Below are 18,093 nucleotides of genomic sequence, written 5' to 3'. Positions count from 1 at the left end.
TTAAAAAAAAAAAAAAGTAGAAAACCCTGTGTTCTGATGATTTTGTTGATTCCAATGTTCATCTTGCAATTTCAGAGGAATCCATCACAAAAAGGGTTTCTTTTTCATTAAGGCTCAGCCATTTAACCTGGACAGAAGAGACAGATATAAAAAGAATTCAGACATTAAACCACTGACTGCATAATTAGGAAACTGAAACTGGCAAGACCATGAGTATCATGGTGAAAATATTCCCAAATTCTGCAGACATGACATACTTGCACCATAACCTATTACTCAGAAAGGACATAACTTATAGAGAAAGAGAAAAAAATTAATTTTGGCAAGGTACAGTGCAAATGCAGGAGTGAACAAACTGCCAAACTACGACAACGGAATTTCCTGTCTCAGAAATTTTATGCCTTCTTTCCTTTAATGAACTAAAATATTTCACTATATGCATTCTACATGCAAAACAAGTTCACATATCATATTTTAATATTCGAAGAGCAACATCTGGCCTGGAGGTTACTGCTAAAGTGAAGGCAACAGTTAAAAGCACAGAATTAAAGACCAGCTTCCCTGATTTTTGTTTTCTTTTTGTTTTAAATTATTCATTGTGATTGTAAAACAATTTTTTGAGTAACAATACTAACCTCTTAACACAAGATAATATGACTTAATTGGAGCAGGTTTCAAGAAAAAAATAGTCGATTAAGCATTCATTTAAAAAGCAATATGTAGATAATTACTTTTGTCATTCCATTTTGGAGAACAGGAGTCTAATTAGTAATAAGTCTTAAAAATTGACTCAATCTTAATAAATGAGCACATATTCACTTAGGAAATCAACCATATGTTGGGTCCATTCTGGCTTCAAAGTAGCCAGTGATACTAGGTCCCAGGGTGCAGGACACATTCATATCACTGTTGCAGTGTATTCTACTTAACTTTTGAGGCTTCAAGAGATCACATAAAAGGTTTAAAAATATGATACACATGTACAGTACCAACAGTCATCTCTCTTAAGACTGAGAACTCTTCTTCAAGTAGCTGGGTCAGCCCAGCATTTTTAAATATGGCTTTAAGAATGATGTAAAGGTAATTGCTTCAATGATCACTCTTGTGCTTCAGAGCCTGCTTTTGGTAAAATGTATTTAAGACTTTATTTAAGTATTGTTAGTTTCCTGTATGATACAAAGAAACAATAGATTATAGATGCACATTTTGCTTGATGGGCAAAATCTTTCCTTCTGCTTTCAGTACATTCAAGCCACCTGCAAAGGATTGCTGCACAAATAAAGAGAACAACACTGCTTCCCAGAAATGAAGCAAGTCTGCTTTTTTAGTTAAAACATGTCAGAATGCATAGCTGCAGTGGACTCAGAGGAACAATCTAAATTGAACATGGCCCCATTTACCAGGTACCTAGGAACTGCACATATTTTCTATCAGTGGTTCTTCGTAGGTTACTGGGCATAAAATATGTAAAATATTGTTACAAGTTACCTGCTAGATTTACCTAGAGTATCCTTTCGAGTGTACCTGCTTCATCCTAACACTATATTTACATAAATTGATTTGTGTGGCAGTAGTTGCCACTATCCACAGATTCAGCTCAGTTTTACAATTAAAGTCAAAATTACATCAAAGTGTCACATGATCTTCCCTGCTTTCTGTAACAGACCTAAGCGTTCGATATTTCAGAGCTAGAAACGTTAACCCTTAAGCAGCGTTTAACAACTTGCATAATTCAATACAGGGCTGAAGAGAACTGGAACCTAACTCAGCATGCAGAGTCACAATTCTGAATGAAGCAACAGCTTATCATAACTCACTCACACACACACTTACTCAAAAGTTTCTCTTCTCACACATACCTAAAACTTTCCTAAAAGAAATTTTGCACTTTTAAAATGTATTTTATTTTTGCAAATCTCCTTCTAAAAATGCTATACTAAAAACATAAAATAGATAATCTTTTTACAGAAATGGACTACACATTTCATGCTTTGCCACACATCTGTTACTCCTCAAGATGTCAACAGTGGTACATAACCATCCAAAAACCCAATCCACCCAATTTATACTATCATTTGTTGTGCAGTGCTTTCCACAAGTATTGGAATAATTAAGTAAACATTCAGACACAAAGTTACATATTAGACAAAAGGAACAAGGCATAGGTCTTGTATGTGTGTGTGTGTGTGCGCATATGATGCAATTTATAATACAGCTACTTTTCAGATTCCATTCTTTAAAACAGGTGATCCCATGTATAGGAACAAATGAACTTAAAGGTGTATTTGATTTCAAGTCATTGCCCATAATAACCTTATCAAAAAATGTGGGTGTGTTGAAAGGGTAGGTTTTCATAGCACAATGCCTTCAGACTACCTGCTTTGACAATTATCTGGATCTGAGTTAAGGCAGTTGTCAAAGAATGAATCTTATATGAGGTTAAAAAAAAATCAGGTTCTCTTGCCACTGTATAAAGAGCACATTGATATTTCTCAATCAAAAAAACAATAAAATAAGCAGATACGATGCCTAAAAATGTGTTCACTACTCTTGGAAATGCTCACATATTATTGTTAAAAAGCACTGAACTACAATGGAATTATTTGGCTTTTTTGACACTGATCAACAGAAAAAAAATACTTTTTAATGTCAAAGTGAAAACGGATCCATGCAAAGAGGTCTAAATGAACTACATATACAAAAATAATGGATTGCCTAAGAATTCACCGCCTTTAACAGAACACACGTAAATCATCACTGGTGCTGAAAACTGGTTTTAGAAGTCACACAAGTAGTTCGTTGGAGAATACCTGTTTGCAGTCAAAGCATTTCCACTGATTGCAGTATACATGCCCCTCTATCAAGAAGGGCCAGTGTAGGTTGAGTCAGTATCGTGGCCTAACCTACACAACACAATGAAGACAAAAGAACATTCCAAATGAATATGTGAAAAGGTGGCTAAAAAGCAGAAGGCAGTGAAGGATTAAAAGAAAATATCCAAGTCACTGAATATCCAGTTAAATCAATCTTTAAAAAATGAAGAGCGCGGCACAGATGTAACTCTGCCTACAGCAGGCCATTCACAAAAACAGAGATTGTGAAAGAAAGGTTGAGTGAGACAACCAAGAGACCTACAAGAACACTGAAGGTGTCACAAGCTGCAGTGCTTGAGATTGTGAATACAACAAATGCCGTAACTTCATGAGAGAGTGTCAAAAAGAAAGACACTGTTAAAAAGATGCACATGATATTGTGGTTAGTTTGGCAGATGATGCATGGGAAACTCAGAAGTCAGCTGTACAAATACTGAAATTGCTGGCCACTAGACTTAATGCCACATTTCACACAGCACACTATCAAAAAATACACTTTCCCACCGGGAAGCACAAGGGTAGCAGTTTTGTGCTGTGAGGATGCTTCTCTGAAGAAGGCTCTGGAAAGTTTCTGAGGGTAAGGAACAAAATGAATGCAATATAAGAGGGTAACAAGGAAAACCAGATGCAGTCCACAACAAACCTGTGCCTTGGGAGAAAATTTCCTTTTTAGCAAGACAATGACCTCAAGCTCTGAAACAAAGCTACATAGGAGTGGGATTTAACTACAAAAGCCTCAAAGGGTGATTGGAAAAATAGCTGATCCCCAAAAAGAGAACTTTTGCAGCCTTTGCTTTTATATATTTTACAGTAAATTAGTTGCAGTGCTCCTTTACGCAATGTAATGAAGGTGCAGCGAACGTAGTGTACTGTAAACAAAGAGCAGCAATTCAAGTTGTGTTAAAAGAGAGTGAAAGATGACTACAGTATTAGCCTGTATGTTAAACAAAATGGAGCAATAAACTAAGAAAAAGGAAAAGTTGCCCTGTGCAATTAGACAAACAGAAAACCTAATTTAATTAATTCGTTGGGGTTTTGGATGGACCTAAACATTATGTCCCAGAAGCGTTCCATTGGATTTAGGACAGGCGAGCATGGGGGCTAGTCAATGTTATCAATTTCTTCATCTTCCAGGAACTGCCTACTCTCGCCACATGAGGTCAGGTATTGTTGTGCACCAGAAGGAACCCAGGACTCACTGTACCACTACAGGGTCTGACAATGGGTCCAAGGATTTCATCCTGATACCTAATGGCAGTCAAGGTGCCGTTGTCTAGCCTGTAGAGGTCTTGGTGCATCCCTACATGAATATGCCTCCGCAGACCATCACTGACCCACCATCAAATCAGTCATGCTGAACGATGTTACAGGCAGCAGAACGTTCTCCACGGCTTCTCCAGACCCTTTCACGTCTGTCACATGTGATCAGGGTGAACCTGCTCTCATCTGTGAAAATACCTGTCAATTCTGGCATTCAACGGCAAATAACAATCAAGCTCCACGGTGCCGGGAAGTGAGCACAGGGCCTACTAGAGGACGTCTGGCCCTCAGGCCACCCTCGTGAAGTCAGTTTATGATTGCTTGGTCAGAGACATTCACATTATTGGCCTGCTGGAGGTAATTCTGTATTGCTCTGGCAGTGCTCATCCTGTTCCTCCTTGCCCAAAGAAGCAGATAGCGGTTCTGCTGATTGGTTAAGGACCTTCTACGGCCCTGTCTAACTCTCCTAGAGAGACTGTGCTGTGAGACACAGCAAACCTTCTGGCAATGGCACGTATTGATGTGCCATCCTAGAGAAGTTAGACTACCTGTGCAACCTCTGTAGGGTCCAGGTATCGCCAGTAGTGACCGAGACCGTAGCCAAATGCAAAACTTGTGGAAAAACAATCAGAAAAGATGAGAAGGGAAAAATGTCAGTGGCCTCCACCAATTAAACCATTCCTGTTTTGGGGGTCATCTCATTGTTGCCCCTCTAGTGCACCTGTTATTAATTTCATTAACACCAAAGCAGCTGAAATTGATTAACAAGTCCCTCTGCTCCTTTGTTTTTTCTTGGTGGATAAAAAAAAGCCTGCAGTTTCACTTGTTTGCTTCTCTTACAAAAGAAGATAAAAACATTATGGTATGTGAATGTGTACAGTACATTAACTATAGGTGATTAAAGTAAAAGGCATAAAGACAATAGACCAATTTAGGGAGGTGCTGCTTGAATGTTACTACTTTGTGGACAAATATTTGAATTGCTGTCCCGAACGAAGAATGTGGGCTCACCAAGTGACATTATTTTCCATTTCTGTTCTATTGCCTTGGCAGCACATAATGAACTTAGAAAAATGTGTTTGGAAAGTGTAACCAAATTAATTTCTTTCGATTATATATATCTATAAATACTGTCTAAAACTACGTTACTGGCTTTTTAAAGCTTTGAAGGTAATCTGTAAAAGAGGAAAAGTTGCTGAGGTATGGAGGTATAGAGAGGATATGTAGAAAACCAAAGAGGAGAGATCAGAGAACATCAATGAATTCCGAATTACCAACTTAATCAGCGCTGAATATTCAGCATTGTGACCAAGTGTCTCTCAAAGTCCTGCTGAGTAACGGATACATCGACAAGAGTGTATAAATAGAGGTATTCCCAATGTCCCAGGATATCTGAAGCACACAGGCATGCTGACTCAGCTGATCAGGGAAGCCGGAGAAGGCAGAAGGGATCTGATTTAATTGTGGTTGGATCTTGCCAATGCAATCCCACACAAACTGGTCAAAGGGGCACTTGAGAGATATTATGTCCCAGGGAAAATAAAAGACATTGTCAGGATTATTATAGTACAGTCGACCATCAATATACGACTGGCCTGTCATGCGAACAACTTGGTTTACGACCAAAATTTTTGTTTTGAATTACGACCAATTTCTTGTGTTACGACCCAAATGCAGTCACGTGTATCCGCTTGTGCGATTGTAAACAAACAGCTGAGAGCGTTCGTAAGGGTCATTCGGAGCCCAGATACATGTGTTTGTGGATGTAATTTCGGTCAGTGTAGTGATTTATATAATTTATTTTGATGATTGCTAAGGAAGAGAAGGTAACAAAGATAAAAGGAAAAGTGATCACAATCGAAACGAAGAAGGAAATCATGCAGAAATATGAGAATGGCGTTTGTGTGACCGATCTCACTAATATGTACAGCATGTCGAAATCCACCATCTCGACAAATTTACAAAGAAAAGATTTGTATAAGGAAGCTCCTTCCAAACAATAACCACCTTCCATTTCATTCTCCTCCTCTTTGCTTCCTGCAAGCCAAAGATGTCAACAAATGGTGAGTACTGTATGAAATTGTTGTTTCTGGTATGCTAGGCACTTTTTATAACTTTATGATTAGAACATTAGAAAAATTATTAGTGTTTTTGGTAAATTAGGCACATTATACAACCTACTTTAATTATGAAAAGGTTAAGTAAGTGTTGCTGTGGGAGGTTCGGAACACATTATGGGTATTTATTTCCATTATTTCTTATGGGAAAAAGTCTCGACAACCAACTTGAGTTACCACCAGCCCTCGTGAACAAGTTTAGTTTGTAAGTCAAGAGTCCACTGTAGTTTCAGGAAGAGGGTATCTTCAGGGCTAGTGATATCGAAGTTGCACCAGCTGCAGGTAGGAATCATTACCAGCTTCATCACCTCTGCAACTGCATGCTGGAATGCCAGGGCTGAATCAGTAAGACATGAACAAGGCAGGGACCAATCAGGGCTTCCAGTACATGGATGATCTAATAATGATGAAAATAGTGGTTCTGGGAGCTAGATGGATCCTGCAGGAACTGTAGAGAATAACATTCAGGACTTGCATGAGTTTTAAGCCAGCAAAGTCCAGGTCAATGTGGTACACAAGAAAAGAAAGATTATGGACAAGTTCCGCTTCGGAGTTGGAGAAGAACAGATTCCCATCCATAACACAGCAGCAAGTGAAGAGTTTTGACAAGACGTTTACCTGTAGCATAAAACATACAGAAGTCACCAAAGAAACATGCAACAAGCTGAAGAAATGGCTGAAAGTGGTGGATAGGTCTGGGCTTCCTGTAAAATGTAAGGCCAGAATCTACTAGCATGGGATCCGAACAAGGATTCTTTGACCCTTGTTCATCTATGAGGTTCCTGTTACGGTAGAGGAAGTCTTTCAGCAATTTCAGAAACCATCTTTGGAAGTGGTTAGGTCCGACGCACTGCTTGAGCAGCATTGTACTGTATGGCAAAAGCAACAAGCTAACATTTAGCTCAGTGAAAGACGATTTTATGATCACTAGAGCGAGATAGCACCTGCAATATCCCGGAGTCAGGTGACCCAAAAGTGGCCAGTGCAGGGAATGCAGTGAGAACAGGAGGAAGTGGAAGGTAGCCAAAGCCTTCTAGCAGAGGTCTGACTTTTAAAGTCCTAGTGGGAAGAATAGCCCTGGGCAGAGCTAGGCTTGGGAGTGTTGTGACAGGAAGGTATGATACTGTCCAAGGAAAAAAGAGAAGAGAGTTTGTGCTGGGGGAACTCCGAGCAGCCATCAAGGAGGAAAGGAAGCATGGATGAGGTGGGAGCAGATTTTGGAGGAGAAGATCACCTGGGAAGCCCCAGCATTAAGTCCCTGATTTAGGGAGTCTATGATGTCCTACTAAGCCAATCTAACCTTTCCTCATGGTGGTAAGACAGATTCACCAGTCGGTTACCTGTGTCCAGGGAAGGGAACGTTTGAGCATATATTAGGCTGCTGCCCTTAGGCTCTGACACTGGTGATGACACAAGCAAGTGCACTGGTCAGTGGCCAGAGAGATCAGCAAGGGGCCAGAAACAAGAAGAAGTGTTCGCATGTCCACCAAATCGGTGGAAATTGTCAAGGAAGGAGAGTGGCCAAGGCTGCCACTAAAGTGCAGTGAGACTGGTCTGCTACACAGAGCAGATGTCAGTTGATTTAGAAAAGCAACTTAAAATACCATCTCACATCATCTAGACCACACTGAGCCCCAACATACTTATTAGTTCGGATGCCACAAAACAGCTCATCCTGGTTAAGCTAAGTTTCAATGGGAGGAGAGGATGGAGGAGGCATGCAAAAGGAAGAAGGCAAAATATCAGGAGTTGGTTGAGGGCTGTCAGAAGTCAGGGTGGAGAACAAGGGGTTGCCTGTAGAGATGGGCTGCAGGGTGTTCACAGAGCAATCCTTATGGCAGGCCAACAGAACCCTTGGCATCATCTGGACAAGCACAGCAATAGCCATCAGGAATAACATGGAGGCTGCAGAGAAAGCCTCACGATGGCTCTGGCTGAAGAGAGGAGAACCGTGGTGCTGTAATAAGTCATTTGGATACAGGCCGAGGTCTGTTCAACATCAGTTAAGTCACCTGGAAGAGGGTGTATGATAGTTCGAAAGTGATGCCAGGTTCAATCAATCATTGATCATGTGTCCAAGAACATGCATCACATGATGTATCATGTAACAGTTTGTATTTATTAATTGCATCTTTAGAAACTTTTACATAATACTACATTTTTATGCTTTGTTTAATATTCAGTTACATAACTCTACACATATTTCACTTTTTGTGTTACATATTTCCCCCAACATATCTAAATTATGCTTTTTGCAATTGTTTAACTTGGCTGCAAAATACTGCCGATCTGTCAACTGGTGTTCAATGGCTTCAGTTACTGGTAAAGAAAATTTGGACCTAAACAGTTGACAATATGCCTGCCAACTGTATGAAATGCCACTGTGGCAGTAAAAATGGATATGGAAAAAGTGTACTGCATTGTGGATTACAAAAGAAGCTGAGGGGTACAACAAGATGCAAACTGAAGCAAGTTTTGGAGAGTTAAAGAACAAAAACAAAATACAAAAACCAAAGATTATTTTCCTTTTATTAGTTTAAAGTAGGTTACCCTTTGGTCCGTCTTTTAAATACATCTTTTTACAAATTCTGTCATGAATTTAAGGGCCTGGCATAAGACAACATAAAAACAACAAAAAGTAAAACTAACGTCGTCAATTTATTTTATATCTATAATTTGGGTATGTACAATAGGACTATCAGATTGAGGTTTGCTATTTGAATATAATTCAAAAGCTATCATTCGGTTGAACATTTGATACAGCCAAAAGGTTTCCTGAAAAGACTGCTATTAAACTTATAAATATATGTTGCGTATGTGGAGAGCACACTGCATGAGCTAAAAAATAAACACAACCTGTTGCAAGGGAAATCAGATGAGGAACATCAGATTATACACTGGAATTTGAAGACATGAATGGACTAGCGGTAAAAGTGAACAGTACGTTATCGCTGGTGTTACGTGTGCTCTCTGTTGTTTAGTTATGACAACAGCGTCAGAGTCAAAGTAAGGCTGAAAGAATTAGCAGCTATGATTTTGAAAACATGAATTGCAAAATATGTATTTGAAGTAATTATGACATGTCAAACTCAGTCAAATGCATGCTAAATGCATGTCTAAATGAATAAATAAAGTATGTTAATATTACTTACTGAAAATGAGGGTGGAATAAAGGTATAATAAAATCTGGAAGCAATACTACGACCCTTACAAATTAAATTGTAAATGGAGAAATAAAAATCAAATGAACAAGTGTTTAATTTTTCTGAAAAAATTCTGCTTAGTTAATATGATATACCTGTACAAATTTTCCAAATAATGGGCTTCCATTGTAGGTAGTAACAAAAAGTAACAGAAAATACTCCGCACAACTACGACAGAGCAAATTTCGAGGCAGCGATCCAATTTGATTTTTATGTTTACAAGTGCATTTTACCAATATTCATATCCAGCATATACAACAACATGTTAAATTGCCACTATAAAGGAAACAATCAAGGTACTGTATGAGTCAAACCACAAGGTTTGGCATATTATTTTAAACACTACAGTTCTATATATATATATGATATATCAGTAACACTTTAATTGCTGTGTATATAATTAATATAACACAGTAAAAGGGAAGCATGGTAATGCAGGATATAGCACATGGCTCTAGAATCCTAGGTTCATATTCAAGTCTGTGGCTATAAATGAGTCACTTGCTCTCTCCATGTTTTACCCTGGTGAGACTGGGTATGAGCGCAACTGCACACCGTGATGGTCTGGTGCCTATTCTATGGTACCACTCCTGCCTGATACTACACCAGATGCTCCTTGGATAGGTAATGGCTCCGATGGCTGAAGTAGGTAGATTTGAAAAGTTACTGAAGGAAAAAATTATGGAAATAACCATTAACATGCCTGGGTGCATTTGGAATAGAATTTTCAAAATATTTTTTTTTTTAACCAAACACAACCGAAAATCCCAATAAGCCTATTATAAGTAAACTAAAAAGGCAACTTTGAGGTAACGCGTCCATATCTTCAATACTACTCAACTTCTAAGTGCTCACTAAAAACAGGATTTTGTTTTGTTACAAATTAATCTTACAGAACATCAAATTAAATACAGTCATGTGGTTTCACAAAGAATAAAACCTCTACAAATATTTCTGACAAATGCAAAATTCTGTGCTATGCTCAATTAAACATTAAAATATGCACAAAAATCCAAGAAGCAGGGAAACCATTCCAAGCACTAAACAGTCAATAACAGAGATTTTCTGAATAAAATCATAAAAGTAATCTTGATTTTGTTAGCATGTCACTCACCTGCTTTGGTGAACATGTCCAGTTATAAAATAAAGCTGAACGCTCACCCACGTTCAGATTGCTCTGCAGGCGTCACTTTACCAGTCTTGCCTTGCTGGGGAAACTGTAGAAACAGGGGAAAAATAATTGCACTGATGCAATTGATTTTTTTGCAAAAAGTATACCTTTCTAAGCTCCTGTACAAATGAAGAGACTGATTTTAGCTGTAGCTTTCTCTCAGTGTTCCTCTTCCCTCTAGCTCTGATAAAAATGAATTCATTTTTCTGACGTATATTCTCTCTAATCACACTGAGGACATCTACTTGAACTTGTTTCTTTTAGCTCAAAGCAATGCTGTAATCGTACTAAAATGCAGATCCTCTTATGTATGTTTCTTTGCCACTTTCCACCTCCTTCTTAATCAGGCTGAAAGTGAATTCTCTTGTGTTTGCGTTTGTCTGTGCTCAAAGCTCCCATCTAATCCTGTTGAGAACAGAGAACTGCATGTACATTTTCAATGAACCTGTCACCTCCCTCTGATTCTACCAGGAGCTGATCCTCTTGCACAGCTCTGTGTCATCTCCAATCTAATCATACACTTTCCTTTGTGGGCTTCATTTACTTATTTTAAACAGGCAGAACTCAAGCATGGCATCAAACACTCTCTTCTATTCACTTAAACAGCAAAAAAAAAAAAAAAAAAAGAAGTCAAAACAAGAGATGTTTTAAGTGTTTAGCAGTATTAGCATATAAAACACAACCAAAATGTTGTTAGACTTCAAGAGGGTGTTTGAAGTTTTCGTTGATGCTCAATTTTTTTTTTTTTTCATACACCAAAATGTAAGCAGCAAAGACTTGCATCAAAAAAGCATATTTTAATAGGCTCTTTACCTTGTGCTTCGGACAACGCAGTGAGAAGTTATCTTCATTTAGAGAGCACTCTGCAAACATGACACCAGATTAATAAATTTAAAAAATGGCCCACAACTGTAAAACAAATTTACATCTAAACATAAAATTCAAATACTAAATGTTGTATGATACAGAGCATTCCTATCTGCCACAATGTAAATACTGACAGTAGAACATCTCGGTATGCCCTTTACTGACGGGGCTGGGTTCCCAGGAAAAGAATCAAAAGATAAGCATCTTAAAATTCCACAATATAATGACTTCCAATACTTTTTGTTCCAGCACTGATTCAGTAATTAAGCTTAAATAAAAAGACCATTCATATGACATGAATATAAGAAGCAAAACACATGCTAATAAATAAATAAAAATCTGACCACTTAGTCAATGTAAGAAATAAAATGTTCTACACAATACACTGAAAAAAACACCACAAAATGCAATTACTCACACTAGATTCAGTTTTATATAATAAAATTCAATGTAACAAGGTACAATTAAGATTGAAGAGACTGGTACACTCATCTATCCCGATTTTTTTAAGGTATTATGCCTGAAAAAAACATCCTATGAACATACTGTTAAGACACAGCATCCTTTAATCACACATTATCGTTGTACCCACATAAACTGGCCAAATTAATGACACTTAAAACAAAAAGTTAATACTAAAGCACCTACAATAGTTATATATCAAAAACTAAACAACATAACTTGCTGCACCTACTTTTAACTGCTTTGTATATGTTAGCTTTGCAATGTGCAACACGATTCTAGAAGAACTCTTATAAAATTACCCAGCAACAAAATATCTATTTTGCAGTCTTGTCATTCTGGCGAGTATTAACTTGAGAAATGGACCAAGATAACTGCCATTTACCCAAAACAGTGCAAAAACACTTTGAAGACAGCAAATAATTTACAGAATGTATCATCTCTTATTGTTGCAGGATGCATAAACAAATATTTCCTGGCTATTATGGAAATAACCAGGTAATTATTACAAAAAAGTGAAGTCAGCCAAAGAAAGGAAACAATAACTGGACTTCAGTTTGCTCTAAAACAAAAAGATTGGTAGGAGTGGTACTTTGTGCATTATCCCTATTAAATACATTTAAACAGATTAAATAATAAAAAAAAAAAATTCTCAATCCACAGAGATACATGGTGCTGAGAAATGCTCTGGTCATCTCACACAAGAAAGCTAATCCACAACTGTTGAAACCAGAATTATTCAATGACCAGTGCTAAAATATGTTTTGACTATCAGAAGAATTATGCCCATGCAAAGCAAGTCACAAGAAGAGAAATATTCAAACCTCCAACTGCCCTCCTTGTATTTGGTGGCATATGTACAAACATCTCATTAAAGACAGAATATAAAATTCATTTGTAAAAAAAATCCTAATAATAGTTTCAAATGTGCAGTTTCAGTGAATGAAAATAAAATATTTGCTGTCCTTTGCTGATCTCTCTGTTAAATAATCATTTGCACATCTTTAGGTCTATAATGTGTGCTGCTACATCTATATGATTTAAAGAACGAGAAAAGCAGTGTCAGGCCTGATACTTGATGTTTTTAAATATGCATTCTGAATACCGGGTATGTCTAAAATCTCATGATAATATAGCTCTTTGACTACAGCAAAACAACACAAACCAACTACACTTGCACTGGAATCAGAATAGTGTTATCCAATGTTAAGGAAAGAAAAAAAAAAACAAAAAAAAAACCTTACAAACATAAGAAGGACTGGAACAGCTATGTCCATTAGACATGTTGAAGGTCTTTTCCTATTAAGGAATAAAACAGGACTCAAGATTTCTGTACTATTGACATTGTGCTTTAACAGTATTTTTAAATATTACCCAGAAAGGTAATGTTGCAGATTGCTATTTTAAAGATTTCCAAATATCGTCATACAGAAAACAGGTAGGAAGCCCCACCCCACCTCCATTATATCTCACCTGCCTCCAATGCGCACATGTAATGGTAACGGAGGGAGCAGCCTTTACTGTAGCAACCTAGTGTGGAACCTGGATCCTGGCAATGCGAACACCTCTGAAATACAAAAGTAAATGCAGCAGCGTATTTAATTGGTCTACAGAACAGGAATTCATTGCCACATATCTATATGAATAGAACTGTTGAATATATTTGTATTTACATACACGGACACATAGAATCCACCCAGATGAGATTTTTTTTCCCCCAAAAGAAAAACAAAAGGCGAAAAAACAGCTTTCTGCACAAACGCATTTAGCATCCTTCATCCTTGATTTACTGGATGACTCTAAGTGAGTCTCTTAAATGGAAGCTAAAGAAGTGAAATGGGGGCAGAAACCATAGTATGACAGCAATGACAATGTATATACACATAATTATATCTCTGTACAGCTGATGGCTGACACATTAAATTACACAAATTTGTATATTGCACGTATATTCCTAAGCAGTGTATAGGAAAAAACTAAAATTGCAATGCAGTTTATTATTACAGGTGAATATAGGAATGTACAAATATTATTTATACACACACACTCAAATGCAAACAAACAAGCATCACTAGCATTGAAAGTTTAGATTTACCTAGAAATCATGATTTTTCATAAAAATGGATACCGTTTGTTATCAATATAGCATGAAATTGATTTAAAAATACAGCCAAGACATTACTGATGTTCCAAAAGGCTATTAATGCTTAAAATGACTGACTAATAATTTATTATTCAAATATGACTACAAAGCTCCATTTTCAGTAAACTCTCATAGCTCATTATTAATTATGTTTACACTTTTTTTCAATACTAATACCACCAAGTCTATGCCAAGTGGCACCTGAATCCTTTTGTTCTCACGACTGGCTCATCAGCTCTGCACTCTGATAATGCATCCCTGCTGCCCTACTTTCAAAAACCACAGATCACCTAATACAACTTAAATAAATGTAAAAAGAAAAGAATAAAAAAAAAAGAAAAAGTATTTATTATTGAAACGCAAAAGATTTTAAACCAGTTAAGTATATAAAAATAAAATTAATCAAAATTACATATTTTTTATAAAAAATAAATTATATAAACTACACACACAAACTAGCCTGAAATTGCATTGCAGTATTTTCACACACTTAGAAAACAATTTGACATGGGGAAAGAAATACCCACAAGATAGCACATTGTGGATGGAGCGATCTGTGAGAAAAAAAGTTTGTGTTCAGCGCGCATCCATAAATGTGGCAGAGTTGAGGAAGCATGTAAATATGAGAATCAACAGTCCGTTTTTTTTGGGCAAATGAAAGGACCTGTGTACCGTTGTATTTAGCCATGAATGAGGTGCGTTTTCAACAAAGGTGATTTGAGTACCGTTATACTGTAATGCTGACACAAGTACTGAATACTATACACACCCTTGTACGTATCTTATGTTGTTACCCAAATGTGAATTGCTGGCTTGCTCTCCTCCAGACAGCTATACATAATACACAAAAAATATCAATTATATTTTTTTCAGTACATGTGATGCTAATCTAAAGTTACTCTTGCTCCTGTTATTTTGGTTTGCTAAAAAAAAGTATATAATCTCACCTGAAATCAGAATGCAATGTTTTCAAACAACTCGGACTAAAAGTACACTGCCAGCATCAATTTCGGGTAGGGAAAGGAGAACACCCAGGGTGGAAAATTGTGAACAGAAAAAGATGTTTGTACAGAATAAACACTTGGCTTTCTTTATGGATATTTGGTCACAGTAGAGATGCCTTTCTGAAAATAAAAGACCCACTGTTCATTCTCACATTTGCATACATCATAGGGTCTGCATTGTCTATAGATGCATTGAAACAAGCCACTTCACTCGCAACTCGTCCATCCATAATATGCCACATTGTGTGTTCTCCTTTCCCCACATCAGACTGACTTTACATTTCATCTTCTGTGAAAAAAGTGCAATGCAATTTCAGGTAAATTTAGATTTTTTTTTTTAAAGCAAACAAACTACAGGAGCACAGAAAGTTTTCAGATTAGCCTATTTCTTTAAACTAAATATACTGAAAAAAGATTATTTTTTATATTTTTTTAATGACTATTCTGGAGGTGGGAAAGACAAGCAATTCACCTTCTGGTAGCAACATATAATAACCTCTATAGTGACGGCAAGAGTGGATTTTTCAAGATGAAAAAATAATGTGCAAATGTGGTCAGGCCCGTGTCGGAATAGAGAGACAACGATCCACAGCTGGTTACCAACGTTCAATAGTGTTGCTTTGGTGGGGGTCAAAAGAGGTATTATTGGTTTAAATTTTTTTTTTAAATCAATCACATTATCTGAGTAGAATTTTAGAGTAACAATTACACTGGCATTTGAAGTACAGCTATTTGGGAAAATCCAAGGATGGACAGGAGTAGGACTTGCACACTGAAGAACTAACTAAAACATTTAAAAACAACCACCAGTTAGCGCTGGTCATAGCGCTACTAGTGTTAACTGCTAATTGGTTATCAGAGAAACCTGTACAATTGCAATAGCACAGTTGAAACATGTTATTCTGTTAAGTAATGCATGCAAATTGTCCTTCCTTGGATTACAAGGTACTGCCATTCATGAAGTTAATTTGTGTTTTGAAAGGCCAGCTGTTTTGTCTTCATTCTCTTCTTGGACACTACCTCTAGAGGGTCAAAAGTACATCCTATTACTGAGCCCGCCTTCTTCATCAACTTGTAAATTTGTCAGGAATCTCCTGAAGTAATGTTACCAGCTTAAACTACAGCATAGAAAACTGCACTGGCTACCCCAGAGTAATAGAAAATGTAAAGGATTGTCAATGTCCACAAAAAAAGGAAAGAAATCTCCAAAAATATTCTGCTCTGCTCTTTTACTCCCTGAATTATGACTGAGTGAAGAATGTCTTAGACGGGGGCGTAGGGATGTGGTGAAAGCCAATAATTACTTCCTTGGTTTTGTTGCTGCTGAGTTACAGACAATTCTCTTTGCACCAAGTCCTCCACCAGACTCGTATATTCCTATGGTGTTTAATGCCTAGTCTGAGATGTACAGGGTAAACAGAAAAGAGGACAATGCATGTTATACCCAAATTAAAAACATACAAACCTGGCACAGCAGATGTCTTGCACCACTGTCTTAAGAATCCGCCTTAATAAAACTACAAAACTGTCTGTGTCCAGTTTCTATGTCTGTTATATCCCATTTTCTATGAGCTGTGTAAAAGTAGTGTTAATGTTTTTGGTGCACCATCTGTTGGAATGCATTTTATTACAACATGCATTACAAAATATATTCCAATGGATGGTGCACTGCAAAAGTTAACGCTGAGTACACTTAGGTCTATGTTCATTGCTTACATTTCATCCTGTCATAGACAGGAAGCCCAGCTGATCTACCTTAATAAAAGGTGAAGTGTCTATATACTCACCTGGTTCCTTGGGATACGAGGAAAAAATGTAGAAGGTGGTTATAAAAAAAATCAAAATGCTTAAAAAACAACAACAAATTAGGGCCTAAAAACAATAAAATTTGACTTTTTTGCACCTGCTTGGACCATGTGAAAAAAATTTACAGCTGTAATGTTGATGACTGATAATGCTGCGTGATGAGCAATGGGTGTGTGAAAATAAAGACAAATCGACAAGCATGCTGGAAAACCAAAACCCCAAAATGATGAAGTTGCTAAATCAGGGGAAGGCAATACTGACAAACGCTGCATTTACCCAGCAAAACACTTTGACTGGAACAGTGGTCAGTTCAGCAAAAGGAAGAGGTAAAAATGGGAGGCTCTATCCATAAATTATTATACCAGACCAAATGCACAACCCATGAAACAAATAAAATCCATGAGGTCTGCATTTATTACTTACATTTCAATCAGCCATTGATGGGTAACACCTCAAGCTGGCTCATAAAGAAATGGTGTGCTGTCATGTTAAATGCAACAGTCACCATGACAACAAATCTGCACAGTTATGTTTTTAACTGCAAATACACTTTAGGTTAGAATTTGCCAATATCATTGTGGTTTTTTTGTCCTTAATAATTAAAACCATGAGTCAATAACACTTCAAGTAATTTGAGCAACAAGTAACCTTGCCTTCAAGTATAGCTTTTGAAATGTAAAAACCTCAAAAAAATAAGAGCAGTGATTTTTTTGCAAGAAGATGACTTGTTAAATCAATGACCCCGGGGGTGTTATCTAGCCTAAAATATTTGGGTGGATGCCGACAGATTTATTTCAGTTGCATATACACTCAACATTAAAACAGGAAAATATGATTTTATTTCTGGCTTGCATCAGGTTGTTGGCAAAACATTTTCCTGCAGAAGCTGTCAAATACAGTCCAATTTACATCATTATTAAAGGTTTTCAGCCAGAAGGCAGGCTTAAGAAATCTGCCTTCTCCTGCTCTTGCTCACATTTTCTCTCTATTTCTCCCTCTATGGCTTTTCAAATGATGCTTGTGTACTAAGGACTTATAAACACTAAAGAAGGCAACAATTGTATTACATTTTTTGCAGCCTGATTGAAAGAACAATAGTTAATCCTACCAAAACATTTCACTTCCATAGCAAAGTGCAATCTATCTGTATAGACAAGGGAACCTTGATAAGCACACACATATATACA

At 37.1% G+C, this 18,093-nt stretch overlaps 1 protein-coding gene across 2 annotated transcripts in view; it reads right to left on the bottom strand.

The window, feature by feature from the left end:
• Window positions 1-113: 113 nt before the first annotated feature.
• Window positions 114-18,093, bottom strand: part of tcf20 (transcription factor 20) — a 257,729-nt gene continuing 239,749 nt past the window's right edge. For both annotated transcript variants that reach the window (XM_039765686.1, XM_039765685.1), the window contains exons 3-6: window positions 13,427-13,520; window positions 11,438-11,487; window positions 10,568-10,670; window positions 114-127 (exon numbers count right to left, since the gene is read on the bottom strand). In XM_039765686.1, the coding sequence (XP_039621620.1) occupies window positions 10,611-10,670; window positions 11,438-11,487; window positions 13,427-13,520 (204 nt within the window). In that variant the 3' untranslated portion in view covers window positions 114-127; window positions 10,568-10,610. The remainder of the gene's footprint in view (window positions 128-10,567; window positions 10,671-11,437; window positions 11,488-13,426; window positions 13,521-18,093) is intronic.

Source organism: Polypterus senegalus, chromosome 10 (assembly GCF_016835505.1).
Source record: "Polypterus senegalus isolate Bchr_013 chromosome 10, ASM1683550v1, whole genome shotgun sequence".
Lineage (NCBI taxonomy): Eukaryota > Metazoa > Chordata > Cladistia > Polypteriformes > Polypteridae > Polypterus > Polypterus senegalus.
The sequence above is the reverse complement of the archived record's forward strand: the minus strand, read 5'-3'. Positions and strand labels throughout refer to the sequence as shown.